Genomic DNA, 16,156 nt, shown 5'->3' with positions numbered 1-16,156 from the left:
AGTGTGGCTGTGACCAAAGATGACATGGAGGTAAGCCTAATGGGTTGAAAGTTTCAAGTGAAACTCAAGTCAAAGTATCAGAATTTCCTGTACAGGTCTGAGGCCCAAAGATCTGGAAGCTCTGACCTGCTCTGATGGTGGTCTTAGAAGATTCATGATGCTAATAGACTTTGATTGTGTTTAGAGTTATAAACAAAATATTGTTGTAAAGTATGGCTCTGAGAAAGTCTCAGGCATGTAGAATTAATCAACCCCCACATTTTAGAAGTTTGGAATTGCACCAGTTTTCAGTGACTAAGGTCATTCTCTAGATGTATACAGATATGGCCTAAATTGTTTCAGATACCTTCTTTGTTAGAAAATGTTAAAAGCATTCACATTTATGCAGAAAATTAGCTCAGGGAGCTGACAGAAATTTCTATACAGGCAATGATCACGAACGTCTTTAGTTGGTTTTCACTCATTAGTTCCTTTATTCATTTAGTCAATCAGCTCATTCAATCATATATTGAAATACTGATTGCCAATGACACAGTTTTCAGCCATTACTAAATGTTTAGGAACTTTAGAAGTGTTGGCCAAGTGTATGAACTCTGAGGGGGAAGTTATAATAATCTTCTACTTAAGCAGATTCTCGTTGTGTTTGGGATTACAGGATTACAAATCTCATAAATAACTTCATTCAAGCCATGAATTAGACATTATAATTTAACAGATTATTTACTTAATGATCTTATTATATAATTAAATAATGATCTATGTTTTATGATTTATTTTGTTGTTCATGACACTTTGCAGTCAGCACAAGTGGCTAAAAAACAGTTTATGTATTCTGGAGGTCTTCCTAACCTGCCATCTTCTTCAAATCCAGAAAAAAGTAAAATGAACCTTCATTCTTTGCCATGTGGAAGGACAAGTTTCAATCTAGATTTCTGCACATTTTTGTGGGAAGCAGACATATTATTAGGGCTATTTCTGGCATCAACCCAAACATGGGATTTAGAATTTTCTCCTTGACTCCCTCCTTTAATCCAACCACAAATACCAGTCTGTGGCATGTAGGAAATTTTAATCTGCAGGTCATGGGAAAAGGAATACATCAAACATTGCATACCTACAATGGAAAAATCATATGCCAAACATTCCTGTTCCTGTAAGCTCTTTTGGCCACCCAATCCTATCGGCCTTTTACCCAATTTCTGCTCCCTTAATGTCTCTTTTTTCTCTAATCTTTTATTTTTCCTCATTCTTCAGTCCACTTTTTCACCCAAAGAAAATGAAATTAAAGCAAGATAAATAAATGGGTTATTCTTATTTCATGGAAAATAATTTATCTCTCTCTTGTTTTTTGAGATACAATTTCCAAATCTCATCTCTTGCTCTTCATAATTTATCAAAATCTTTTCTTAAAGAGCAGCTCTCTTTTGAAAATATTACTGGTACTAGCTGTTTAGAAAATATATAAACATACTACTGATTACATTTGCATTTGGTTTTACAAATGCTAAGTACTCTAGCCTGCTGGACTATGTGAAATTAAAAACTGTTTATGAATGTGCATGAAAAAGCACACTTTTCATGCAGCATCATATTGATAAATATAAGGCAAATGAATCTGTGCAATTTCAATTTGTCTTTTCAGAAACTCTCCTAGATGTTACTTTTCATTTAGTTCTTATTAACACTTTATTGATTTTGAAAATTGGGATAGTCTATTTTCTGGGAAAGCTATTAGACCATTTTTTTCACTGATACTGACTATATAAAGTTGTGTTTATGCACTGACAAATATATTGAACACCCACTATGTGCTATGCCTTAGGGAAATGGAATGAGTTGACAGTTGATAAGTGGGAGACCAGGAAGCAACCTGAAGCAAGCCTGAAACAAGTGTAGTAACAGTGTGGCATTTTCAATTAGTAGCTATTGAATTGAGTGTAGCAAAGTGGTTCTCCTGAGGGCTCTTTATATCTTTCATATGTGGTCATCATGTACTAGCTGATATAGTTTCAAAATTGGCTTTTCCTAAAATGTTCAGGAAATTCTGCCCTAGATGGTGATCATGCTTGCTTGATAATTAAGTTCTTTACTTTATGGAACTAAGGTTTTTAGCTTAAATGTTTTTAACTTAGACATACATGTTTTAAAATCACATTTCCTAGCTTTATAGCATTTCCTCAGATTAGATAGATATCACTTTTTACTAAAGTCAAATTTAAAATTTTGTTTTTGGCAAAATTATTCTATAAGGAACACAGAAATTTAAACATATAATAGTATTACTAATATAGAAATAAAACTATAAGAAATATAACTTCTTAAATTTATATCACTAATCCACTCTGTGACTTAAATGAAAGCTATTTTTAGAAGCATGGCTAAAACCTTAATCACCTTATGATAGTTTCTCTAGCTAAACAAATTACTTCATAGCTAGATACAATTACATGGAATACCTTCTTATCTGATCAGAAAATTAATCAGATCATATATATTTTTTTAGTGCTGTAGACAATGCCATGAAATCAGCCAAATTTTTTAGTGCTGTAGACAATGCCATGAAATCAGCCAACCTTCACTCTTCACTTTGACTCACTATATACTTAACACACACTGTTAATGAGGAAAAGACTGTTAATGATGAAAGATGTTGTCTTTTTTTGCTTCTATTAAATTAATTCAATTCAATTCATTCATTCATTCAACAAATGTTTATTAAGCACCTACAATATGCCAGGCACTGTGCTGGGTGCTGGGGATACAACTGTGAACAAGATAGACAGTGCCTGCCCTCAAAGAGCTTACAGTCTAGTAGTTAAACAGACAAGTACACAGGCAATTACAATGCAGTATGGTAAGTGCTGTGATGGGGACAAAACATCAAAAGGACACCTAACTCAGTCTCATGGGCAGGGGCTGGTAGATAGTCATGGAAATCTTCCTGGGGCAGGTAAAATATGATTTGAGTACTGAAGAATGTGTACCAGTGAATCAGGTAAAGAGGAAATAGGGAAGTGTTATAGTTTGAGGAAATAGAAAATGCAGTGTCCCTGCTTTTGAGGTTCATTTATGGGCAGCAGAAGTTGGGTAGAGGGGAGAGAATTCATGGAAGAAATAAGTAAGGGCCAGATTATAAAGCAATTCATTTGCTTTGCTCAAGAGCTTGCAATTTTTCCTGAGGGAACTCTATGTGTGTGTGTGTGTGTGTGTGTGTGTGTGTGTGTGTGTAAGCTATCAGATTTGCACTTTTTAAGATTGCTCTTACTGCAGCACAGAAATTGAATGGGGGACGAGAATCTTGAGAGTTGAAGCAAGGTGATCAGTCTTTCAACTTTTCCAATTTTACCTTCCATGATATCACACCCATTTCTCTTCAGCTCATATACTCCTTAAACAATCCATTGACAAGCCAAACTTTGGGTCACTGCTCACCTATAAGGTTTTTAACACCTGTAAAAACTCCACCTATGAAAACTCAACTCATCCTTCAAGGCCAGACTTCCAAAATCATCCTATCTTGTGCTTTCTGCCAAGATCTCTAAGTATTGTGATGTTTATCTGTGTTATGGTACTTATTATTTCAAATGATCTAAACCTCCTTTTGAACCAAGTTAATTTAATCCCTACATAACTAAGGTGATTTTTGTAAATAAACATGTATAATTTTCAACAAAGACTAATTCTTCATACGTTGTCTACCACAAAATATTATTAGTGCCTTCAAATTATTTAAATGGAACAATGGGAATGGGGAGAGAAGCCCAAGAGACACATTATTTTATGCAGCAAAATACAGCCAAGTAAAATTTCAGTACATAATTACCAGGTATGTTGCTGTTATGACAATGATTCATTCCCCAATTTAAATACTCCATCTTTGACAATTTAACTGCTAATGAAGCAAAGATCTGTTAAAAAGAGTAGCTTACTATGCAAAAATAATAAGGGCTTGCTACATTTTTAAATATGGCCCACAATTTACTTCTACAATCCCACCTATAGTCTTACAATTTCTCAAATAACTTTTATAATGATAAGAAAAAACTTTAAGCTCTGTAAATATTTTAAGAATGTCTGTTGTTTATTCTTTTTTGTGGGTACAAAAACCACAATTTTGTACACAGAACAAGATTATAAATAATATAGATAATATGAGTGACCCGTAGGCTCTTCTGAGTCTACATTGTGGACTGATGATTTTACTTTAAAGTTGTCTTCATTTTGTTTTTGTTCCTGGTAGTGAGAAAAATGTAATCTGTGGACACTGATTCATGTGACAGAGTGAAGGTTACAGCAAACAAGAAGATGACCAACAACTTTTATTTTAAAAAAGTCTCTAAAGTTTCTTACAGTGGTGGCATTTATTTCAATTATTGCAATGTATTGTTCCCTAAGATGGTTAGAAAAAAGAATTGTGTTGTCCTCTACCGAATTTACGTCAGTTAAAAAGCAAGCATGTTTCAGTATTTGTTTTCTCCAAAGTAAGTGTAAATACTTCCTTTAATTTTTTTCACAGGATTTACGTGTTTGTTTATTATTTTCTTATCAGAGTTTAGTGATTTTGTTTTCTTGGCTGGATAGTCTTCCATTGAATATATGGGTGTTCTGGAGACACAGGTTAGCATATTCATTGACTTCTGTAACTATTTTATCCCTTGGAGTGAAGACTGAGGCCTTTCTGAGCAAGAACTTCACAGTTTAATGTGCTAACTCGCATGTCTGATTAGTTTTTAAGTTCACTCAAGTGAAATCTGTTGCTGTTGATACACCCATCCCAGCTCCCCCCACCCACTCCCCCCCCAAAATTCTAAATTTTGAGTTTTCCTGATATAAAATCTGAGTTTGGGTTTCCGAGCTGAGCTCATGCACATGTTGCTGCTGCTGATGTTCAGCGCCTTAGGATGTACTTCCCGCTCTCAGCCAAAGGATTGGTTTGCGAAGACCTGCACTTAGCATGTCCCTCAGGGCTGCGTTTCCATCAGTCACCAACACAGTTTAATTAAGGCACTCAATTATTTTTTTGGTTTTTATGGTAGGTCTGATGCAATGACAGCCAATCCTGAACTTTGTCTAATTGCAGTTCCAGTGTGTACAGCCTTTGGGCAGTCGGGTGTCAAGACGCGGCCATTTTCACCTACACTCCCAGTGATGGATAATCTGGCTTTGTTTCTTATGGCTTCAGAAAAGGTCAGCTGGGTTGCATGGAAAGGAAACAGAAAGAATGTGGAGTGTTACAATATTTCTGTCTTTTCAACAAAATATGACACAACAAACACCAAAATATCAATAATTAGACATCTGCATTTTTTCCATATTCTTCTGGTCATATGAAAACTGCTTATCACAGGAAAGAAAAGCTCAACTACCTGGAAGAATAAATCACTCTAGAGTTTGTGGTCCTATCTGTTTAAGAACTAATTCTAAAATCATAAAACAAGATTTTGTTTGGCAAATCTGGGCAGGACACATCTTTCAACTTGCTGCACTCTACACCCTGGTATTTCTAGTCCAACTTAAAAGCTTCTTTAGGTTTGACAACATTCTTTATTTGGATCTTTTTTTCTTGTTATAAAATGTCTTAACAGTTAAATGATTGTACTTTTAAAATTGTGATGAATTGTCTAACCAAACTATATATATATATAGACTATTTATGACAGATATTCCTGTCTTCAGAACACAGATCTATCCACAGATACTTTCATTCATTCACAGCAGCTATAGATATGACCCAGAATAGGACAATTAGTGACATAAAGTTCATTCTATGCCTACTATGGAAGTTAAAGTTCATATTTTAAGAAGCTTTAAGTGGTTAAAGGGAAGTGCACTGAAAGGGGGCATGTTTCAATGCCTCATTGAACGGTCATCACTGGGGAAGTTCCCGGATTGATGTTATGGGGTCAGGTCTCATTATATTCTTGTTCTGTCATATTAGGTAGAAGGTAACAATACTACACTGAGGAGAAACAGGCAGTGTTATTATGAAATCTACTTGCTGTTCATTCATTGCCTTTAAATTCTTTCTAGTAGCTGAAATTTAATGTTAAAATCTTTCTAGTAGCTGAAATTTAATGTTAACTCAAGAAGAAATAAGGTAAAGGAGATATTCCCTAAGTTTGTTGTGGCTTATCATAACTTTCTCATAACTCATATTGTGTCTTAATTCCCTGTTATGAATTTAAGTTTACCTAATTCTTTAGGAAATTCCATCCCTGTATTTATTCTGCCTTGTAACTTAAATATTAGAATAATGATGTATTAAATATGAAATAAAAATTGGATTAGAAACTGTTATAATGAGAAGGTTTTGAGATCAGTTACCCTGATAACTTCAGAAAGTTGAAGTCAAATTGCTACTGATGTATGTATGATAAACACTGAGGTCATTATTATAGTTCACCTTTAGTAAACAGTCTCAAAAATTAAATTTTACTTATCTTTATAATCAGGAGTCAGGAGACAATCTCTATAGAAATTACTCATCCCTAAATTAAAACAAACCAAGATGACAGTCTGACTTTGTTTCTTCAGATTCCCTTTCAACATTTAATATTAAGTAAAATAATTATTTTAAAAAATCTATTAAAGTTTTTTGAAGAGGAAATATTAAAATATAATTAATAAGAGCATTGTGATTTTTTCAGAAAGCTTTTGCCATAAAATCTATTTTTTTCCCTTTATTTTCTTGATTGCCTTTATGAGGAAAAGAAAATATCAAAACAGGAAGTATTCCATGTACTCTCAAGTAATCTCTCCTTCTCTATGGATTAATGCAACTGAGTGTTAATAAGTCTTTGACAACTTCTTATTCTCTCTTTAAATCTTAGTATTCTTAGTTCTCTGCATTCTTATTTCCTATACTTATATCTTCTGCTTCTTACATAAAATGTCGTTTCTATTAATCTTTGTGTGACCCTGCTGAGACTACTCAAACTGGAAAACTTTCTTATAAATTTACCATATAGTCTGGTTCTGGTTCTGGTTGGATGTTATGGCCAATGGCTGTGACCTTAATTAGGTGTTCCCTTGAGGGATGATCACTTTTAAAGTAGACATTCAGATTTTGTTTTTGAAATTCTGATACAATATTATCTAAATTATCAGTCATTTTCATAATTATGGTCAATAGAATTTTTGAAAGGAAAAATCCATTTAATATGGGAGTACAATGGAAAATGCTTGCTCTCAAGTCTTCTCTACAGAATCAGATCATTTCATTTGCTCTGAATGCCATTAAGTCTTTTAAAAAGTCATATGGATATGAATGCTTTATTTATTTATTTATTTATTTATTTATTTATTTATTTATTTATGCGGTACGCGGGCTTCTCACTGTTGTGGCCTCTCCGGCTGTGGAGCACAGGCTCCGGACACGCAGGCTCAGCGGCCATGGCTCACGGGCCCAGCCGCTCCGCCGCATGTGGGATCTTCCCGGACTGGGGCACGAACCCGTGTCCTCTGCATCGGCAGGCAGACTCTCAACCACTGCACCACCAGGGGAGCCTGAATGCTTTATTTTTATTTGAAATTTATCGTCTTAAAAGTTCAGCTCTAAAGGCAATTCATGTGATGAACTGCAGTACTAGGTTCTGACTCCAAAAACATTTATTACATGTGAATTTTATGTACATAACCTGGGAATTCATATCTCTTTCTAGCAATTTCCCAGAACTTTGTATTGAACTAGCATCCATGAGTATTTCTAGAATTTTTCTAGAATGCATTTGCTATGCTAAAGAAAACTTTTAAACGATATCTTATGAAATTCATCACAGAATGAAGTCCAAATAATTGTCTCTGAAAACTTCTCAGATATTGTTTTTTGCAGTTCAGGAAAAATCTCTCCACAATTCTATAAATATTAAGTTGAAAGCATTATTATAATGGCTAAGAAAGCTTGACATCATCATAATTTGTTGTTCTGCTATTAGAAGACATACTCTAAACATTCTGATCTGAGTGAATTGAGGATTTTGTTCTCAATTCTTTTTCACAAAATTTGGAAAGAACCACTTTGGGCTTATCTATGTACAGTTGTACTCAGTCACTGATTTCTAGATTATGGATAAAAGCAATTAGATCTTGGTTAAAGAGGGATGGCTTTTGCTCTTTGCTTTAAGAGACTAACAAGTATTTCAATAGCTTTTTTTTTTGGCCATGCCACCAGGCTTGTGAGATCTCAGTTCCCTGACCAGGGACTGAACCTGGGCCACAGCTGTGAAAGCCCGTAATCCTAACCACTAGGCCACCAGGGAACTCCCTCAGTAGTTTTTTTTACAAATAAATATCAAAATCAAGCATGTTTACCTGGCATAACCTCAGGTATACATCTTATTCTTATAAAAATTATATTGGGTTTGACTCTAGGGTGCCTCAAGCACTAAGTGTCTCTTGGGAGTTCAAAGTTTCATTTATCATTGTTAATAGAATGGCCATTATATATAATTTCAGAAAATGGAATTTAGATACCCGACTTTAAGAAAAGCAACAACAAATGCTTCCAGATCTTATTTTAAAACGATTTTCTATTATCAGAGGGAAAAAGTACTAGACATTTAGTCTTAAAAAAAATGACCTCCATCCTATATTTTACTGAATGCTTATAATTTTTTATTGTCACATGATGAAAGAGTGTAAGTGGGACTGATCTGGCTTACTTAAAAGCAATTGAAATGAAAACAAAAGTCAATAAATACTCACTGCAATTTTTATTTTTACTGTGTCTCTCCTAATGAACATATATTGCTGACATCTTTGATGGAGAAATTGCCTAAAATGCCTGTTCACCTTAGTGATGCTGTGAAAATAAAAGTTGAATTTCATCTAATAAATGTGGATTGTAGTCAATATTCTGATGATCACTCCTGCCTAAAGGTCTGACTCAAGGACTACTGCCAGATGAACAAATAGCAGGGTTTCACTCTTTAAAAATATAGAAAGATGGCTAATGTATATAAAACAAATTAGAATAGGAGCTAAAATTCATTGAGTGCTTACTATGTGCCTTGGAGATTTTACATATATTTTCTCAGAAAACAACACAACCTTATTAAAAATAGGCAACTGTCTAGGCTTTGATCATTTGAAACAGGTTTTATGCTTACTTTGTTAGCATTTACCTTAAAACTAGTTTGTTCCAGAGAAGATTAGCCTGTTCTGTGTACAAGGAAACCCAGATCTAATTTCAAATTTCTCCCAATTTTCAGGTAGAATATACTGTTTAAAACATTTTACAGAGCAATTCTGGAAGTTTGTTTTAGTCTTTTGAACACTTTCAATGCAGATATCTATTGGCAACATAAAGTTTCGAACAGTACATCTGCAGCCAGAGAAAACTGAACAGTGCACTGAAGTTTTCAAAAATGTAAAGCTGTAAATTAGAAGCAAGCAATACCACCACAGACAGGTCACAACACTGCATTTACAGAATGCATCACCCACTCACTGTAGTAGGCCCTAAGTCCTACCCCTAAATTTTAATACTTTCGGTTCCATATACGTTGTAACCTTCTCTATAGGTTGCTAAATTCTGGGTATTCTGCGAGGAAGTTGGGTTAAAAGTCTGTGCACTCTTTGCCACCTTCATTCTCTTCGCTTCTGCCCTGGACTTGTAACAGAACTCTATCAAAGCCACCAGCATTGCCAAGCCCAAGCCGCCAACCAGAATGTAGAAGACGCCTGCTACGTTGCTCAGGCTCAAGGCACTCGTCTTGTCCTGGAGGGGATAAAGACACTTGAGTTAACTGTGCAAAGTCACATCCAGAAGATGAAAGAACACATGAAATCCAAACAGCTAATTAAAGTAAATGCTTAATTTAACCTGAAATTATTTAACATGTATAAGTCACTGGTGTAGCTTTATGGATTTAAACATAAAGCTTATAGGTCTTGGCAGAAGTGAAGTTATGATGATTACCAATAAATTGTGTGTAATTACATTCAATAAAATCTATAACATTTATCATTGCTAAATATACAATGAAAACCACTATACTTAGCCATATATAAGCATAGGCAGAAGTGGGCTTATTATTGTTAAGTTTGAAAATGACATTTTAAAAACCCAATTACATGTGAAGGAAACCTCTTTTGGCTTTCCCTCCATTAAAACATTTTTAATTTTTGATATTTCTTTTGAATAAATTTAACTGCATGCTTCCTACTTAAAGAACTAAGGGACTTTAAGCTAGCAGTTTCACATTTTGTTCATCATGACTTTACCAAATACATGCAAATAGTGTGCTAGGGTATATGTTATTTGTTCTTTTAGTCACATCTGTTTAAGAAATCTCCTGGAAAGTGTCAACTTTAACATATTATATACTATTTAGGAATAACTATATATGCAACACATTGGAAACTTTTTAAAAAGGTACTTTAAAAATATACAAATGTTTCCACGGTCAGTTGAGAACTAAATTATTTATGGACAGATTTATAACTATTTTTATTGACTTTAAAATATGATTCCATTTCGCTTAAAAATGCTTGATCAGTTAATATTTTAGACATATTATTCTCCAGAGATTTAGAATACATATTATTTCATAATAAATTCAGAAATAGTCTGAAATATGGAAGCATATAATTGCAATTAAAATTGTAACAAGAATTCATAATTTTTCATAAATTGTAAATATATGTTATATAACATTATTTGAATAAGTATTTTGGGTAGACTACCTGAAGGATGCCCCGTGGTCAGCAGTGTGTTTTGTGCAAGCTTAAATAGTTTTATTAGGAGAAGGTTTAATTTTAAAAATTACTATGTACACTGTTCTCTTAGCCATAACATCAACTGATTGGACCAAAAATTTAGGGTAACTTCATTTTAAAAATAATCACTCATTAAGTACTTTTGCTTCTCTAACTTTACATAAGGGCTTGAAATAGCTATTTCATTATTTGGCCAAGCTTTTCTCATTCCACTCTGGTTCAAAGGCAGACAAAAGTGATTGAAACACGGGGAGAAGCCTGAATAGAGATCAGTTAACATTACTTTGTCTCTTTCTTAAATTAACTGAGGTTCTCTTATATATGTAAGTCACTTATTTAATGTCGTAGAATAACCAATAATTTTTTTCTTTCTAAAAGAAGATACAGGAAAAAATAAATGAAGATTTCAAGAATCCTCAACAATGCCTTTCAGGCATTATGTCCTATTAATTTGTGCAGGTGTTTAGATTCACTGATAAGTTGTTACATTTTTTTCTTTAAATGAAAATATAACTGTTTGTAACACTATTTTCATTTGTACTCAACATGATCAGGCCTATAGGTTTCTGCATTGTTCTAAAAAAAATTCATGAATGAGATCTTAGAAGCTGAAGATATTATTTGTAAACATTGATTTATTAAAATAATTTTGCTAGAACAGAATTGAAAGGTTTACTCTGTTTATCAGAACAAAAATATAATAGGTCATCTTCAAACTAAAGTGGAATGCTTGGCAAAATGGTGACAAAAGACTGAACTCCTGAATAAAATATATTTAATATTTAAAATATTCTTTCTGTAGATGACTGCTGATCAATTCCCCATTTCCTGTTCTGAGAATACATCAATTCTTGAAATAATACATTTCATGGTCTTTGCCTCCAAAACAAACAAAAACCAAATCCAAAAGCACTATTTTTATTAGTGGTACGTATATTTGAGAATAATATAGGAATTTTATTATTTTATATATTTTTACAGTTAATTTGTTTATTTAAAAGCCTTAATATTGAGGAGCAGTTTGCAATTTTCTGAGAAGCTACTCCCTTTGGCTTAAATCTATGACATTAGCTTCTAGTTTAGGCAGTGTATAGAGAAACATTTAGTTTTTACTGTTTCCATATACTCTTGACAATTGCTCCCATTTACTGCTTTGTGAGCACAAGAGGAGGCCCCGAACTGCAGCGACTGACCTTGCTTCCAGAGTCCTTGGGTCCACATTCACCTTTATCGTACCACCATTTGTTTTTCAGCTTGTCTAAGACGCCTGCCTCACTGAGTTTCAAAACGGCAAGGTTTACAGGAGTTCTTCACGTGGAAAATAACATAAATAACATTATATATGTTATTTTATGTTATTCAAGTAAAACTACATTAGAATCGCATGGCAAAGTGACAGAGCAGAGGCCACAGTAGGTGTTATGTCTTGTACTGTAGGCCCAGGTTTCAAATCAGACATAAAACTGGGGCCTGCTCCATCGCTTTAGGTAACAGGCACATACTGCTAGGGACGATTTTTAAATAAAATGTATGCAATTACTGTGAATCCAAAACTATTAGCCTGGATTGGGTTTCTTGAGCATTTTCAGTTTTCCCACCATAAACGTGGAGTCATTCAAAGTCCAGAAGCTCCTTTTTTTCTTTCAAAATTAATGGAAGTGGCTATAGGTTGACAGGCTTAAAATAGAAGCTAGGTAGGACTGGTTTCATTTCTTGCCGGCATTATGATTCAGCTAGTGGAATTTTACTCTATGCCTTAAATGTATGGCTACAGTATCCATCATTAAATTGACTCCTTTGCCACTCTCATCCAAGACCTAATTGAAAGAGGAAGGTGAGTCAGGTGTTACTGACAAAGGGCCACCTCATGCAGAGGAAAGTCCTTATAAGACAAATATGTAAATCATTAGTTTAAAGTATAAGCCCATGCTGATATTTTCCTTCTGAATTGCAGTATTTAACTTAAATAATATCACCAGAAATAATTTTCATCTATCTTGAGTCTACCATATGAATATATTCTAAGTATAAAGTGCAGTAATTATAATATATTCTATAAATTCTTAGAACAAATACATGATAGGTTAGGGGTAACCAAGATTTTTATAAACAGACAAACTCCTCATACTATAAAATTCCATTTTTCTTTTCTACTGTCTTTGAGTCCTTCAATACTAAATATTATACAAGGAGTCTCAGAGAGGAAAGTTTCACTTGTCAGTCAGTGTCAGTGTTCTGAGGAACCTAAGAATTCTTCTGGCTTTCATTCCCATGTTAACCTCTGTGTGTGTAGAATAAAGCCTAAAAAGATGGATGGGAAGCAGTAACGCCTAGGATCTTCTGTTGTTACTGTTTTTGTGGTTGTTTGGTTTTCGTTTCTTTTTGCTTTTACATTCGGAGAGAGACTCCTTGCATTCCTCTTGACATTTTTAAGGCTGCCACAATCATTTTGTCTGGCTGTATCTCCTAATGCTTCACTTCTTCTAGGAAATATTGAGTGCATTTGGAGAAACACAGCATACATTTATTTGGTTACCAAGGGATTAATTCTATGAACCTATCTACACAACTAGGTAATGCATTAATAATTATGGTGATGATGATTCCTAACATTTACTGAGCACTCACTATGTACCAGGGACTATTAAAAATATTTTACATGTTTAGTTACTATTATCACCTGTATTTTACAAATGAGGAAACCAAAACACAGAGAGGTTAACTCATCTAGTCAGCTAGGAAGTACCTGAATCAGGGTTTGTAATGGTCTGTGTAATTGAAAATATTAACAACAGAAGACTTAGGAAATAGGGGTTTCTGGTTAATTGAGTTTTCTGATTAACAGTTAAACTAAAATCCATTTTTTTTGGTACTGTTTTTCTGAAAAAAGTTTCTAAAATATAAGTTTTTGTTTATCTGGTTTCTGAATTCAATTAAATTTTTGTATCAATGTCAAAGATCTTACAAGGTTTATTGTTCAATTTAAGCATATGCACTTGCCACATTCATAAAATATTATATTGTTTTTTGGATTAAAATCTAATGTCAGCATGATTTAATGCTTTGTACTAAAAACCTGAGTTTGGGTGTGGGGTGAGGATTATGGTTAATTGGGGTTCTTGGTTAGCCCCAGTTAATCTAGATTTTACTGTCTATAACCTCCCCACCCCCACATTACATCCCCCACTTCCATTTATGAAATGATTGTTACAAAACTACACCTGAGGGTTGGTTGGTGAACTGTGAACTCCTTGAGAATAGAAGCCACATCTCATTCATCTTTGTAAAATATTTACAAGGATATCTGACTCAGGGTAGGGGCTCTGTAAAATTATTACATTTAAATTATTCTGAATCCAGAACAAGCATTTTTGTTTAACTGATACTAAGGGTTTTTAGGTCCCCAGGCTAGCTCACCAAAGCCTTTTTAACGCACGTGTAAAGTACCTTATATTAGTCTATATTGTACTTCTTGCATGGGTTGTGCGGGGAGGAGGAGGACTTAATGCTGAAAAGAGAAGGAAAATGAAAGCAGTTTCCTTAAAGTTTCTTATAGATGGGACAGCTATTTTGAATCCAAAAATATGGATTAAATCAGCGGTCCCCAACCATTTTGGCACCAGGGAACAGTTTCATGGAAGACAATTTTTCCAAGGGGTCGGGGGAGGGATGGTTCAGGTGGTAATGCTGGGGAGTGGCAGATGCAGCTTATCACTCGCCCAATGCTCACCTCCTGCTGTGTGGCCTGGTTCCTAAGAGGTTGCAGACAGGGTTGGGGACCCCTGGATTAAATGAAGACTGCCTTTGACTTATCTCTCTTCCTTCTTAAGGACCATTTCTCCTACCTGCTTCATTTTCCCCTTGCCTCTTTGTCCATTCTGCTATTCACTCCAGTAGTCTGGTTTTACAGGATAAGATTAGATTGGAATTTTGAATAATAGATATTTATTAACAACCAAGCTTAATGGTCAACTGGTGGAATGTCAGGCACTGAGCAAGAAATTCATTACTAGGAGAGTCCTTCTCCAAGGGTTAGCTTCCCTTACTGGTCTTTGTTTACAACATTTTTTCCTGCTTATGAATGCATATGTTCCATAATAATCCCTTTATTATTGCATTGGTTTCCATGGCTGGGGAGAAGGCCATTTGCAAGTATAACATATTTTAAAGTCAGGAATGGACTGTATTCTTCAAAATGCCAAATTAAAAACTGGGTATTGTGAGATTTACTATAATTCCTAAAGAACTCATTATTTGGTAACAACATTTACAAAATGACTTAAATATGAATATCCACATCCATGAGTATGCCTATTTTTATATATATAGGAGGAGAATAAAGTATAAAACAAACAGAAAAAAATCAATAATTTTGTAGATATTATTAGCATTATGGGTCATTGATGATTACAAGTATTGCCAAAATTTCCAACTAGAACCTGGATTAAACAACTCACATAAAAATTGGCATAAAATTCTGTGTATCATTTGTGCTCAGACTAAATCATATCAGATTAATCAAAGGGGATATGAGTTTTAGACTTTGCAATGAAACTTTTAAATTGGTTCATTGCCAATTAGTAAATTTCTCTTATTCACAAGAATGAGTATGAATTTCTTATGACCATAAAAAAGGCCACAGCACAATAACATTCAAAGGAGTAATTTTTCAAACAAATTCATCCCCTCTCAAATCATGCCTTTCCACTTTATTTCATTTAACATACCAGACCTTTTCCCTTATTTCTTCTGTGGAGCCTCTGGCCTAGGGCTGCCTTGGTCATGCTCTGGGAATGGCTATCAGTTGAGTGGGGAGGCTAATGATTTTGTGAACTGGAAGCTGCCACTGTGACTCCAAATAATTCAGTTGTTGATTATATTAAATCAATCAATCAACAGTGGGTATTTCTTCTTTTACCCATAGATATTGGTGCATAGCCCAGGTAAAACAGAACTTTAATAATGTGCTGCTGTATGGAAGGCTGGAGATGTCTTTCCTTGTTATAATCCTGTAAATGACAGGTGGGTCAATTAGCCCCTCATTGGAACATATTCATGTGTGGTACAGCTTTCCATGCTTTCCCCCCTTTGCCAGATGAATCACTGTTAGGAAAGTTAATTTTTTCCTACTAAGATTCTTTATGTCAAGATCACACCAGATGATTTGTATACTTGTGCTGAGATCACTGAGTGTGCATTTCACACAATGTGCCTTGTAGATAAACTGGCAGTATTTAATTTTCTCTTCTGCTTTGGCTTTATACTTAGCAAAGGCTTAAGAGCCAGCCTCTTCCTCCAATTCAGCGCTTTTCCTCCTTTCACCTCTTTCGATAAAGATCAGGCCAAATGGAAGGGGTAAGTTTAAAAAGAAAATCAGTCACCCAAAGGAGCTACAGAACAAAAATTTAAAAGCAGCAACTATCTCCTGGTAATTTAC

At 34.4% G+C, this 16,156-nt stretch overlaps 1 protein-coding gene across 11 annotated transcripts in view; it reads right to left on the bottom strand.

Moving 5' to 3' along the window:
- Positions 1-2,692: 2,692 nt before the first annotated feature.
- The window catches only part of GRIA4 (glutamate ionotropic receptor AMPA type subunit 4), a 515,605-nt gene continuing 502,141 nt past the window's right edge, over positions 2,693-16,156 (bottom strand). For 5 of the 11 annotated variants that reach the window (XM_067750880.1, XM_067750877.1, XM_067750873.1 and 2 more), the window contains 3 exons: positions 11,913-12,027; positions 9,584-9,718; positions 2,693-5,192 (listed from right to left, as the gene is read on the bottom strand). In XM_067750880.1, the coding sequence (XP_067606981.1) occupies positions 5,028-5,192; positions 9,584-9,718; positions 11,913-12,027 (415 nt within the window). In that variant the 3' untranslated portion in view covers positions 2,693-5,027. Of the gene's footprint in view, positions 5,193-9,470; positions 9,719-11,912; positions 12,028-16,156 lie in introns of those variants that run through there. The other 6 variants (XM_067750878.1, XM_067750875.1, XM_067750879.1 and 3 more) reach the window with 6 other exon arrangements.

Source organism: Pseudorca crassidens, chromosome 9 (assembly GCF_039906515.1).
Source record: "Pseudorca crassidens isolate mPseCra1 chromosome 9, mPseCra1.hap1, whole genome shotgun sequence".
NCBI classification, from domain to species: Eukaryota; Metazoa; Chordata; class Mammalia; order Artiodactyla; family Delphinidae; genus Pseudorca; species Pseudorca crassidens.
The sequence above is the reverse complement of the archived record's forward strand: the minus strand, read 5'-3'. Positions and strand labels throughout refer to the sequence as shown.